The sequence below is a fragment of the Erythrolamprus reginae genome, chromosome Z (genome assembly GCF_031021105.1).
Source record: "Erythrolamprus reginae isolate rEryReg1 chromosome Z, rEryReg1.hap1, whole genome shotgun sequence".
In the NCBI taxonomy this organism is placed as follows: domain Eukaryota; kingdom Metazoa; phylum Chordata; class Lepidosauria; order Squamata; family Dipsadidae; genus Erythrolamprus; species Erythrolamprus reginae.
Genome location: NC_091963.1, coordinates 129,219,144 through 129,233,228, shown reverse-complemented (window position 1 = coordinate 129,233,228; position 14,085 = coordinate 129,219,144). Strand labels below are relative to the sequence as shown.

Below are 14,085 nucleotides of genomic sequence, written 5' to 3'. Positions count from 1 at the left end.
CAACGAATCCCAGCGTCCGATAAGGTCCCACAGAGTTGGCCTTCTCCAGGTCCTATTGACTAAACAATGTCGTCTGGCGGTCCCCAGGGGAAGAGCCTTCTCTGTGGCGGCCCCAGCCCTCTGGAACCAACTCTCCCCAGAGATCAGAATTGCTCCCACCCTCCTGGCCTTTTGTAAATTGCTCAAGACCCACCTATATCGCCAGGCATGGGGGAATTGAGACATCTCCCCTGGGCTTATATAATTTATGTATGGTATGCTTGTGTTGTATGATTTTTAAATGATGGGTTTTAGATAATTTTTAATATTAGATTTGTTACATTGTATACTGTTATTATTATTGTTGTGCGCTGCCCCGAGTCTTCGGAGAGGGGCGACATACAAATCTAATTTATTATTATTATTATTATTATTATTATTATTATTATTATTATTTATGAGCTGTGCTTGGGTCGTGTTGAAGGCGACATAGTTCTAAGCTTTCTAAGCCTAGGATTTCAAGTCTGGTTGCGTAAGATATTCTGTTGCGAGCAGAGGAGTGGAGGGCTCTTCTCGTAAAGTATCTCTTGACACTTTCTAATGTATTTATGTCCGAAATGCAGTGTGGATTTCAGACAGATGAGCTGTATTCAAGGATTGGTCTGGCGAAAGTTTTGTATGATCTGGTTAGTAGTGTGATATAACCGGAGAAGAAGCTATGTAACATTAGGTTAACAACTCTTGAAGCTTTTTTGGCGATGTTGTTGCAGTGGCCTTTGGCACTTAGGTCATTTGATATGAGCATTCCAAGGTCTTTTACGGAGTGAGGGTCATCTCTAAGGTCTTGCCTATTCAGTTTATATTTAGTGTTCTGATTCTTTTTGCCAATGTGTAGGCAAGAGTATTTGTTGGTTGAGATTTGGAATTGCCAGATATTCGACCATTTTGATACAATGTGAAGGTCTTTTTGGAGGGTAGCAGGTTTTTTGTCAATGTGTGTGTGTGTGTGTTTGTGTTTGTGTGTGTGTACACATGCATGCATGCATACATACATACTTTTGAGAATGTTCATAGAAAATAGCAACAAAAGTTTTCTATGTAGTGGAAATGTTTACCCTCTACTACCTACAAGCATATTCTTATGGTCTGAAAAAGACTACAAGTAGTTCTTGACTCACAAACGGTTGCTTTGCAAAAGTTCAAAATTATAGTGGCTATCCAATCTAATTCTGAAGTTCCAATAGCCAGGAAGGCTCCCTGTGGTCATTTGAACACATTTTAAATGCTCAGTAATAAGTCTGTATTTGCAGCCTTTTGCAGTGTCCCACGATCCCACAAACGCAATGTGCAAAGGTTGGTTTTTTTGTTGTTGAAATCTGATGTTTATTTTTAGTTTTTAGTAAGAACAACGTGTAGCAATCAATGGGTTTGTTTAGCAACCGCTTCATCTTAGACTATTTTCAGATTGTGATTGCAGGTAGTGAGTTCCAGGCATTAACCACTTGCTGAAGTCACATTTTCTACAGTCAAGTTTACTTTTAGTCATTTGCAGTCAAGTTTACTTTTAGTCATTTACTTTTAGTCATTCGCAGTGTCCCACGATCACACAAACACAATTTGCAAAGGGGTTTTTTTTGTTGAAATCTGATGTTTATTTTTAGTTTTTAGTAAGAACAACTCGTAGCTATCAGTGGGTTTGTTTAGCAACCGCTTCCTCTTAGATTATATTCAGATTGTGATTGCTTGTGATGTGATAGAAGAGAAAAAATACGTGACTTGAAAACTAACTTATTAAAAATATTTAATTTGAATTAATGAAATCATAGATGAAATCAAATCAAATTTAGTTTTATTTTGGCCTGCTCCCTACTGTTTGGATCGTAATCCTCAACCTGGAAAACTTTAGAATGCCTAGTCCATGCGTCTCGGGAAAAACCCACATATCTCTGTTTTGGAAAATGGGGAAGTTTCAGAAGTTTAACATGTTCTAAACACGCTCCTTTTGAAAGGTTTTTGACGTAATCTATAGCAGTGTTTCCCAACCTTGGCAACTTGAAGATATCTGGACTTCAACTCCCAGAATTCCCCAGCCAGCATTCGCTGGCTGGGGAATTCTGGGAGTTGAAGTCCAAATATCTTCAAGTTGCCAAGGTTGGGAAACACTGATTTATAGTATATCTGCACATAGTCCTTCTTCACTTGGCGGGACCCAGGGGAAGAGCCTTCTCTGTGGCGGCCCCGGCCCTCTGGAACCAACTCCCCCCAGAGATTAGAATTGCCCCCACCCTCCTTGCCTTTCGTAAGCTACTTAAAACCCACCTCTGCCGCAAGGCATGGGGGAATTAAGACTTCGTAATAGGAAAGTGAACACAAGAACAAGGGGACACAATCTGAAGTTAGTTGGGGGAAAGATCAAAAGCAACATGAGAAAATATTATTTTACTGAAAGAGTAGTAGATCCTTGGAACAAACTTCCAGAAGACGTGGTAGATAAATCCACAGTAACTGAATTTAAACATGCCTGGGATAAACACATATCCATCCTAAGATAAAATACAGAAAATAGTATAAGGGCAGACTAGATGGACCAGGAGGTCTTTTTCTGCCGTCAGACGTCTATGTTTCTATGTTTCTTCTCAACCTAGGCCGTTACAACTGTATGCATGGTATGTTTGTATGTATGTTTGGTTTTTTATATTAAGGGGTTTTAATTTGCTTTTAGTATTGGATTTTATTGTATATTGTTCATGATTGTTGTTAGCCGCCCCGAGTTTTCGGAGAGGGGCGGCATATAAATCCAATAAACTTGAAACTTGAACTTGACTTCATCAAAGCAGCTGTATCCATGCCCAAGAATAATGTGGAACGGTGATTCATTTTGCTTTTGCTTCTAGGTGTGTTCTTTCGTTGCCCTATATTATAATGTCATTATGGCATGGAGTCTCTTCTACCTGGGCAATTCGTTCCAGTTCCCCCTTCCATGGAGTGACTGCCCAGGAGCACAAAATGAAACAGCTGCAGGTAAGTGGAAACACATAAAACAATAGCAGATTTGGGGAACTTTTCGATTTTTGTGGCATCTCTGTATGATAGAATTATGCTGCTTTTAACAAGGATTCTTCCATATCCTTGAAATATGGGATAGAATAAAATAGAATTCTTTATTGGCCGAGTGTGATTGGACACACAAGGAATTTGTCTTTGGTGCATATGCTCTCAGTGTACATAAAAGAAAAAAGTTACAGTGGTACCTCTACCTAAGAACGCCTCTACTTAAGAACTTTTCTAGATAAGAACCGGGTGTTCAAGATTTTTTTGCCTCTTCTTAAGAAACATTTTCTACTTAAGAACCCGAGCCCGGAAAAATTTCCCAGGAAATTTGAGAGTGGCGCGAAGGCCTGGCCAGTTTCCGGCCATTCCCCCTTTAATCCCGGCCATCTTGGGCTTTTCTGGGCTGCCAGAGGAGCCTTTCGGTGGCGCTTAAGGAGGCTTTGGCAGCCCAGAGCGAATGAAGCATTTTCCTTTCTCTGGGCACTTGGAGAGGGAATAAACCCTCTCCAAGACACGGTTGCCTCCTGGAGCGTCTGGGTGCGGAAAGGCAAAAGGGGGCACTTCACCCTGGCTGTATGAACTCAGCTTCAGTCAAACCGAGGAGTCACCACAGTGAAGGAAAGAAGCTGGCTACAAAACGAGAGAGCGAGAGGAGGGAGGAGCCCTTCAGCATGGGAAGGAAGAGGAAGTAGGTAGCCTTTCAGTCAAAGAAGTGGGAGGTCCCCCCCTCTGGGTTTCTCTCTCTGGCGCAGTGTATAGGAGGCAGCCTCGCGCCAGGTGTATGGGAGGCGTGTGCTCCTCCTCGCAGTCTCAGAGTCCCTCTTTTATTTTTTAAGCCTTAAAGTTTTGGATTTTTTTGATTCCCCTCACCTCACCTTCTTCCTTCGGCAGCGACTGTCCTCCTCCTCTTCTTCCTCCTCCTCCTCCCACCCAAATTCCGAGCTTTTATTTCTTTCCTAATAATAATAATTAATAATAATTTATTAGATTTGTATGCTGCCCCTCTCCGTAGACTCGGGCCAGCTGATGGGTTTGCAAGCATCATTTGCTTTTACATTGATTCCTATGGGAAAAATTGCTTCTAGTTACAAACTTTTCTACTTAAGAACCTGGTCACGGAACGAATTAAGTTCTTAAGTAGAGGTACCACTGTACATTTGTACCTCGTGATTCTTGACAAATGTGTATTTTCTTGATTGCCGTAGGATGGAACAGTGGTTTAACTCTTCCCTCCTAACTAGGTTTCAGCTTCTCCTAAAGCTGTTTAAGATACTGATATCAAAATATCAGCAGTTGGTGTAGATCAGTCCCAGCAGTGGTTTGAGCATTACAAGTAGTGTCAGCCTCCATACGGCCTGCTTGCATAGTAACAAGGGAGGGGATGGAAGTATGGATGGATGGATGGGTATGTATCTGGGTGAGGGGAAGGGGAAGTGTGCTTGGGATAGCTCTACTTGTGTTTAATTAGCAGATTAGGGAGGAAAGTTCTTATCGGGCACTGCCAGGCTCTCTGGACATGTTTATAGTCTGCTCAAGGTCAATGGCTTCAAAAGACCAGGTGTGGAGGCCAAACCATCTGGTGCACCCATCCTGGGTCCTGGGGAGCAAATAGTTTGCCCAGGGAGGTGAGGAGGGAGGATTTTTGGGATTCTTTGTATATGCATTTACGGCCTTTTGCCTCAGAACTTGGGTTTCCTTTTGTCTCTGTCAGTATTTCTCTAGTAAAAGTACTCAACTCCAACGACATTGAGTTGGGGGTTTCTTTCCTGGACTTTGAATAGAAGCGCGCCTGACAGGTAGCCCTCAACTTACAACCACAATTGAACACAAAATGTCTTTTGTCAAGTGAGACATTGACAAACTTAATTTTGCCCTATTTTACAGCTTTTCTTGCCACAACAGAATAGAATAGAATTCTTTTAATGGCCAAGTGTGATTGGACACACAAGGAATTTGTCTTGGTGCAGATGCTCTCAGTATACATAAAAGAAAAGTTCTTTGTCAAGAATCACGAGGGACAACACTTAATGATGAAACAATCAATATTAATAAAAATCTTAAGGATACAAGCAACAAGTTACAGTCATACAGTTATAAGTGGGAGGAAAGGGGCGAAAGGAATGATTAGAAAAAACTACTAGTAATCGTAGGGCAGACTTAGTAAATAGTTTGAGTGTTGAGGGAATTATTTGTTTAGCAGAATGATGGCGTTTGGGGAAAAACTGTTTTTGTGTCTAGTTGTCTTGATGTGCAGTGCTCTATAGCGACATTTTGAGGGTAGGAGTTGAAACAGTTTGTGTCCAGGATGCGAGGGGTCAGTAAATATTTTCATGGCCCTCTTTTTGACTCGTGCAGTACACAGGTCCTCAAATGGGAGGCAGATTGACGGCAATTGCTTCTCCTGCAGTTTAAAAGTGGATCACTGCAGTTGCTAAGTTAGTAACATGGTTGTTAAGTGAAACTGGCTTCCCCATTGGTTTTCCTGATCAGAAAGTCGCAAAAGTTGATCACATGACTTTGTGACACAGCAATGTTCATAACTATGAACCGGTTGCCATAACTACGAACCAATTGCAAAACATCTGAATTTTGATCACATGGTCATCAGGATGCTGTAAAGATCTTAAGTCATATTTTTCAGTGCTGTAACTTTGAGCAGTCACTAAATGAACTGTTGTAAATCGAGGACTACCTGTATAGGTTGGCTCTAATTCAGGTGTGTCTAGTCCAGTGATGGCAAACTGTTTTTAATTTGCATGCCAAATGGGTGTGTGCGCATGAGCTAGCACTGTGCACATGCCCACACCTATTCCCTCCCCACCCATCCATGTGCACCCCCACACTGCTCCTGCGCATATGCACAATCCCATGCGCATGAGCACAAGCCTCATTAAAGCCTGGTACAGTGAAAAAACAACAAACTGGAAGTTTGGAAAAATGGAAAAATGATCAAAACATTTAAATATGTTAAAGGATTAAATAAGGAGGGAAGTGTTTTTAATAGGAAAGTGAACACAAGAACAAGGGGGCACAATCTGAGGTTAGTTGGGGGAAAGATCAGAAATAACGTGAGAAAATATTTACTGAAAGATTAGTAGATGCTTGTAACAAACTTCCAGCAGACGTGGTTGGTAAATGCACAGTAACTGAATTTAAACATGCCTGGGATAAACATATATCCACCCTAAGATAAAATACAAGAAATAGTATAAGGGCAGACTAGATGGACCATGAGGTCTTTTTCTGCCGTCAGTCTTCTATGTTTCTATGGACTTCCAGTTTGCCCGTTGGACTGTTTTTTGCACTCTGGAGGCTTTAGGAAATGTTCCTGGAGCCCTGAGTGCAAAAAACGGCACAACGGGCAAAACAGAAGTCCATTTTCCAAACTTCCACTTTGCCCGTTGGGCTGTTTTTTACACCGTGGGGCTTCTGGAAGCTTTCCTGAAACCTTCAGAGGGCAAAACGGTGTTCCCCAAGGCTGAAAATCAGCTGACCAGTGTGCGTATGCAATGTGCAATGGCTCACCTGCCTTCCTATATGGTTCCGTGTGCTACCTGTAGCATGCATGCCCTAGGTTTGCCATCACGGGTCTAGTCCATAAGCCACATTTGGCCCTGGACAACTAGTAATGCATTCCCACAAAATTGTAAACTTTTAGCATTATTGTGTAATTTATATACATTAACTATATTACATACTTTATATGTGGCCCAAAACAATTTCTCTTTACTCAATCAATGGAGGTAAATAGTTGGACACTATGCTTTATTTTAAAGCATATGATTTTGATTCAAAATTTCTAGATAGGCCTGAGAAAAACAGCTGCTGTTAGTTAAGGTGGACAAAAATGGGACAGTCCTGGTCCAGTATAAATTAACCATATACTGTACAGTATAATCTTTCTAATCTCCCTTGCAAGAATATAGGAACGGAAGATTATAAATAAACCCAGTAGGCTGAGCTGGGACACAGCAATCTTTTGAGTTTATTTCTTAAAAAGCTTATCCCCCCCCCCCAATGCCATGAAATGTCATATACTTGATGCAGAAGGATTTAAATAGAAATAACATTTACACTATATGTCTTCCTTTACAAATTGTCTAAGTAAATTAACAGTGATTTCCCACTAGGACTGTAATACGTGGACTGCAAAAATCTAGGCAATCATTAAAATAATATTTCTCAACTATGACAACTTTAAAAATGAAAGGATTTCAACTCCCAGAATATTCCCACCAACATGCTGGCTGGGGAATTCTTGGAAATAAAGTCCACACTTGCCAATATTGAACTTTATTTGAAAAGCATCAAAAGTATTAAAAAATATGAAAGTGATACAAAAACAATTGCTGCCATCTAGTGGTCATATAGATCTTTGTCGTTTACATTCACTATCTTTTCCATGGTGTTTAGTTTTGAGCAACTACCATTTAAAAAAAGATCCCCTGAAAAGTTGTTTATGGTTTGCTCTTTTATTGTTGTTAGTATTTTATTATTGTTAAACCTTATCATCTTAAGGTAGCCAAACTATTATTTTATAGTAACTTTGTAGACTCCTGGCTTCAAATGTACAATCACCATATGATAAATAAATTGTCTGTTTTGGATTCTTTGGAAATGGGAGGAAATTTCTTCAGTTGGTTGTTACCTAGCTAGCCATTGCTGGAAAAGGAAGAAAATATTTAAAATATTCCTTATAACATTATTTCTGCCTTTATAACAAAATATTTATTTTGAAATACATAAAAGTAGAAACATTCACGCTTACAGGCACTTATAGTTCAGAACAGAAGCTGAGGAATATTCGTGATAAATTGTTCTTTATTCTGAAAAGAAGTAAGAGCAGACATTGGAAGAGATTTTTTTTTAATGGTAGTTGATTAGCTTTGTGAAAGGCTCAACATATTTTATCTGTTCACCCTGGAAAGTTGGCACAGCATTGAACTGTTTAGGAAAATTGAAAGAATTGAGACACATTGGAAGCTACTTTAGTCCAAATAGGCAATTGGTCCATCCAGTGTCTTACACCCAAATGATTTCCAGAGAAGAATCTTTCCCAATTCTGTTTAAGTATCAAGAAAAAGATTTAAAATTCATACTTTCTGCATTTTACAAAGCCTGGGATAAGTGGTATAATTGGCTTAACTAAGTTAAATATTTAAAATTCCAAAAGTAAATAAAACCTGAGTCAATAGAAATACAGAGAACGTCTAATCGTCTATTTTTTGAAAGAAATTAACTTTTAAAATATACTAATTGTAGTTAATTAAAGCGAACCCATCAGATCATTATACCATTTATTGAATGGCTGCAAAGTCACAAAGAAATGTATCATATTATTATTATTTATTAGATTTATAATCAATTTAATTTCTCCACTTTAGTACACAAAACCAGTTAAGAAGTAAACTACATAAATTTAAACAAAGTTATACATATATGTAAGATATACAGGAGATTTATATTTTATTGACAGGTCATAGAATACAAGGGTCAACAGGACGGTTGACAAGTATGTTGAATGTTTTCTATATAAATACATATTTACACAGAGAGATTTATAAGTGATTGCATAATTAAGAATGTAAACATGTATATATAAGTCTTTTTTTTCTTTTATTTGTATGTTTGTTTGATTTTTTTGTCTTTTTTCTTTTTTATGTGTATATTTAATAAAGATTATTTTTTTAAAATAAAAATAGATTATAATTTGAAATGGAGACTTTCTGCATGCCGAAAGACACTCTATATCTGCAGTCTGATAAAATACATTTGAATGCATCAAATTACAATACATTTCAAGTACAAACAGTTAGTGCAGGAACTGAAGGATATAATCCTCAAAATGGGAAAAAATTCATTGCCTTTCTGGAAAATACTTCTGCACTTATATATTTGGTTGGCGACAGTTAGCAAAAGAATAATGGCTAGGCAAATAAACCTGCCCTTTGCTCATGTTTTCTGCACTTGCTAAAGTCGGTTTTGTAATCTTTACAGTTCTAAAATAACATGGAACTGCCATAAAATGAGAAAAAGAAACATACATTTGGGTGAGAGGCATTCTGGAAATCTGTATGCTTAGATTAGGGGTGTCGAACTTGATTTCATTGAGGGACACATCAGGGTTGTATTTGACATTGGGGGGGGCATGGGCAGAGTGGACATGGCCAGCTTGACATCAGTCATTTTGGGGGCACCTGTGGTAGTCGGAGTGCTCTGCCAGTGAAAATGGGCTTCTGAGCTCCCATCTTTGGCAGTGGCAGCATCCCGCAACCCTCTGCTGGCGAAAATGGAGCTTGTGAGAGCCGCACGAAGTCGTCCTGGGCTCCATTTTCACTGGCAGAGACCCTGCAGTCTGGTCCTTGGCTGTTTCCAGGACCCCATGGGCCAGATCTTTATTTATTTATGATTTGATTTGATTTGATTTGTATGCCGCCCCTCTCTGCAGACTCGGGGCGGCTAACAACAATGATAAAAAACAACATGTAACTATCCAATTTAATAAAACAACTAAAAACCCTTATTATAAAAACCAAACATACACACAAACATACCATACATAACTTGTAATGGCCTAGGGGAAGGAATATCCTAACTCCCCCATGCCTGGCGACAAAGGTGGGTCTTGAGTAATTTGCGAAAGACAAGGAGGGTGGGGGCTGTTCTAATCTCTGGGGGGAGTTGATTCCAGAGGGCCGGGGCCGCCACAGAGAAGGCTCTTCCCCTGGGGCCCGCCAAACAACATTGTTTGATCGATGGGACCCGGAGAAGGCCAACTCTGTGGGACCTTATCGGCCGCTGGGATTCGTGCAGTAGAAGGCGGTTCCGGATGTATTCTGGCCCAATGCCATGTAGGGCTTTAAAGGTCATTACCAACACTTTAAATTGTGACCGGAAACCGATTGGCAGCCAGTGCAGGCCGTGGAGTGTTGCAGAAACGTAGATGTACTCGACACGCATGAGTTTTATCTGCCATAGAAACATAGAAACATAGAAGACTGACGGCAGAAAAAGACCCCATGGTCCATCTAGTCTGCCCTTTTACTATTTCCTGTATTTTATCTTACAATGGATATATGTTTATCCCAGGCATGTTTAAATTCGGTTACTGTGGATTTACCAACCACGTCTGCTGGAAGTTTGTTCCAAGGATCTACTACTCTTTCAGTAAAATAATACTTTCTCATGTTGCCTTTGATCTTTCCCCCAACTAACTTCAGATTGTGTCCCCTTGTTCTTGTGTTCACTTTCCTGTTAAAAACACTTCCCTCCTGAACCCTATTTAACCCTTTAACATATTTAAATGTTTCGATCATGTCCCCCCTTTTCCTTCTGTCTTCCAGACTATACAGATTGAGTTCATTAAGTCTTTCCTGATACGTTTTATACTTCAGACCTTCCACCATTCTTGTAGCCCGTCTTTGGACCCGTTCAATTTTGTCAATATCTTTTTGTAGGTGAGGTCTCCAGAACTGAACACAGTACTCCAAATGTGGTCTCACCAGCGCTCTATATAAGGGGATCACAATCTCCCTCTTCCTGCTTGTTATACCTCTAGCTATGCAGCCAAGCATCCTACTTGCCTTTCCTACTGCCCGACCACACTGCTCACCCATTTTGAGACTGTCAGAAATCACTACCCCTAAATCCTTCTCTTCTGAAGTTTTTGCTAACACAGAACTGCCAATGCAATACTCAGATTTAGGATTCCTTTTCCCCAAGTGCATTATTATCCACAATATTCCAAATGAAACATCGTGTTTTCTTTATTACAGCATCATTGAAAAAGGAAAAGCTGGCTATTTGTAACTAACCGTAATAGACTCACTCTCTCTCTTCCTTTCTCTCTCTCTTTCTCTCCCTCCTTCTCTCTCTTTTCAATTACAGTATCTGAATGCACGGAGAGTTCTCCCACTATCTATTTCTGGAACCGAAAGGCCTTGCACATTACCAACTCCATAGACGAGAGTGGGGGTCTTGACCCAGCCCTTACTGGGTGCCTCTTTGCTGCTTGGATGCTGGTTTGTCTCGCCATGATCAAAGGCATTAAATCGTCAGGCAAGGTGGGTTGTGTCTACTCTTCTGTCTTTACACAAAAATATTCTCTTGGAGACTTCATACGGGTAGTCCTCAACTTAACGACTGTAACTGAGCCCGCAGTTATGGCTGTGTGCCACGCCAGTCATTAAGCGGGATAACACTCTACGATCTTATTTGCGGCAGTTAAGGGTTCAGTGTGTCAATGCAGTGGTCATTAAGTGAATCCATTGATTGCAATGCATGGGTTTTTTGCCGTAAACCTGAAGTAAATGTTGGTTTCCAGCAAAAAAGTTGTAAATTGTGGTGACATGACTTCAGGACACTGCAAACTGCTGAAAAGGTAGACTGTTTGCTGAGCATCTAATATACAATTACTTGATTTTGGGGGGATGGGGAATAGGGGCACCCGAACTTCAATCCAGCCTATGTAGTCCTGGGGAAATCTGATGTAACTTTAGACAGTCTCTAAATGATGAGGAATAAGTTGTATTTTTTGGAATATAAGACACACTGAACAGTGCAGTCAGGCGGTAGGGAAAGCAAGTAGGATGCTTGGCTGCATAGCTAGAGGTATAACAAGCAGGAAGAGGGAGATTATGATCCCACTATATAGAATGCTGGTGAGACCACATTTGGAATACTGTGTTCAGTTCTGGAGACCTCACCTACAAAAAGATATTGACAAAATTGAACGGGTCCAAAGACGGGCTACAAGAATGGTGGAAGGTCTTAAGCATAAAACGTATCAGGAAAGACTTAATGAACTCAATCTGTATAGTCTGGAGGACAGAAGGAAAAGGGGGGACATGATCGAAACATTTAAATATATTAAAGGGTTAAATAAGGTCCAGGAGGGAAGTGTTTTTAATAGGAAAGTGAACACAAGAACAAGGGGACACAATCTGAAGTTAGTTGGGGGAAAGATCCAAAGCAACATGAGAAAATATTATTTTACTGAAAGAGTAGTAGATCCTTGGAACAAACTTCCAGCAGATGTGGTAGATAAATCCACAGTAATTGAATTTAAACATGCCTGGGATAAACATATATCCATCCTAAGATAAAATACAGAAAATAGTATAAGGGCAGACTAGATGGACCATGAGGTCTTTTTCTGCCGTCAGACTTCTATGTTTCTATGTTTCTATAAGACACACCTTAGTTTTTATGGAGGAAAATTTCGGGGGGGGGATCTCCCTATCAGGTATTAATCTGGCTAGAGTCCTTAGTCTGGTCAGGTTCAGCACATTACATTATCCCCTGGTTAGGACTGGAAAAAAACATTATTCGGAGCAAGTAGCAATGAAAAAGAGCCTGCAAAGACTTAAGGATGGGAAAAAACCTTCATCATGTATTTTACTATGTGTGTATATATCAATACACCAGGGTGATTCGACACAAAAATATGTAACCTTTCCCTTGTGCAGAGCTGAAGGGATTGGATACTGTAGCCTAGAAGATAATTCTCTGCCTTACAAGGCAAAGGTTGCAGGTTCAAGTCCCAGTGGGTATGGCTAGCTGATGAGGCCAAAATAAGGCCGAAATAGATCTATCCTAGACTCCCTTAATTTTCAAATTCAGCAAAAAACATGTGACATATATATATGTGTGTGTGTATCACATTTTTTTTGCTGAAATTTTAAAATTAAGGGAGACTAGGATGGCACCATTTCGGCCTTGTATATATATACTCACTAAAACCCTCATTGTGTATTGGACAAAATAAATAAATAAAAAATAAAAATAAATTAAAAAACCTTATTTGGAGAGAGTAGCAATGAAAAAGCCTGTAAGTCAGTAAGAGCCCAGAAGATCATTAGTGCCTCGTTAGGGCTGAAAAAAAAGCACGAAGGTTTTCAGCCTTTTTTTGAGGGAGGTGGGGATAGGTGTGTCTTATAATCCGAAAAATACAGTGCCTGTAATTGACATCCCAAACATTACGTTACATTTAGTCGTCTTCTCTTTCTCAACTTAGCAACCTTTAGATCCGTTATGGTGAACCTGTGGCACACATGCCATAGATGGAGCCACGGAGCCATACCTGAGGGCACGCTATATCAGCTCCAGCACACATGCGGACGCTGGCCAGCTGATTTTTGGCCTTCTGGACAGCAGGGCAGGCTGCTTTCGCCCTCCCCGGGCTTTAGGAAAGCCTTCGCAGCCTTTGGATGGCGAAAAATGGGCTCAACGGGCCTACTGTAACTTTGTAAATGAACTTCCGTTTGGGCCATTTTTCACACTCCCCAGGCTGCAGGGAAGCCTCCTAAAACCTGGGGAAGGTGAAAAACAGCACAACGGGCCTACTGGAAGTTTGGAGGCTTTAGAGAGGCCTGCATGCATGCGCTGGAGAGGGAGTGTGGGACGTTGTGCGCATCTGCCTGAGGCACATGTGTGCAGGCCTCACTGAAGCCTCCAAACTTCCAGTAGGCCCACTGCATTATGGGTGTGGGCTGTCACCCATGTGCACGCCCTTTTGGCGCCTGAGCAAAAAAAGGTTCACCAACGCTGCTCTAGATACAGTGAACCAAACTGTTATCTTCAGCAAGTAATCCTACAGCTGAGGAAATTTGCATTTACTTTGGGGTTTAAGGAGAAAGGGAGTTCGGGAGGAAGTGGAAGAAGAGGAACCACATAATTTGGATTACAGACTGAATGAGGGGAACGGTGAATTTTAAAAATGGGTTTTTAATGTTTTATACTGCCCAGAGGGTATATGAAATGGGCAGATATACCAGTAGTTCTTGACTTAACAACAGTTAAGTGCAATGACCGTTCAAAGTTACAATGGCACCAATAAAAGTGACTTATGACCAGTTTTCACTGGTCATAAGTCCCTTGTGTGGCTTTCTTGCCAAGCAAACTCAATGTGGAAGCCAGATTCACTTAACAACAGCTTGACTAATTTAACAACTGCCGTGATTCACTTAACAACTGTGCCAAGAAAGGTCATAAAATGAGGCAAGCTCAATTAACAACTGTTTCACTGATCGATAGAAAATGTTGGGCTGAATTATG

At 40.4% G+C, this 14,085-nt stretch overlaps 1 protein-coding gene across 4 annotated transcripts in view; it reads left to right on the top strand.

Moving 5' to 3' along the window:
- SLC6A16 (solute carrier family 6 member 16) overlaps positions 1–14,085 on the top strand; it is a 66,888-nt gene that overhangs the window by 30,326 nt on the left and 22,477 nt on the right. For all 4 annotated transcript variants that reach the window (XM_070730193.1, XM_070730195.1, XM_070730194.1 and 1 more), the window contains 2 exons: positions 2,874–3,000; positions 10,918–11,093. In XM_070730193.1, coding sequence (XP_070586294.1) covers positions 2,874–3,000; positions 10,918–11,093 — 303 coding nt within the window. The remainder of the gene's footprint in view (positions 1–2,873; positions 3,001–10,917; positions 11,094–14,085) is intronic.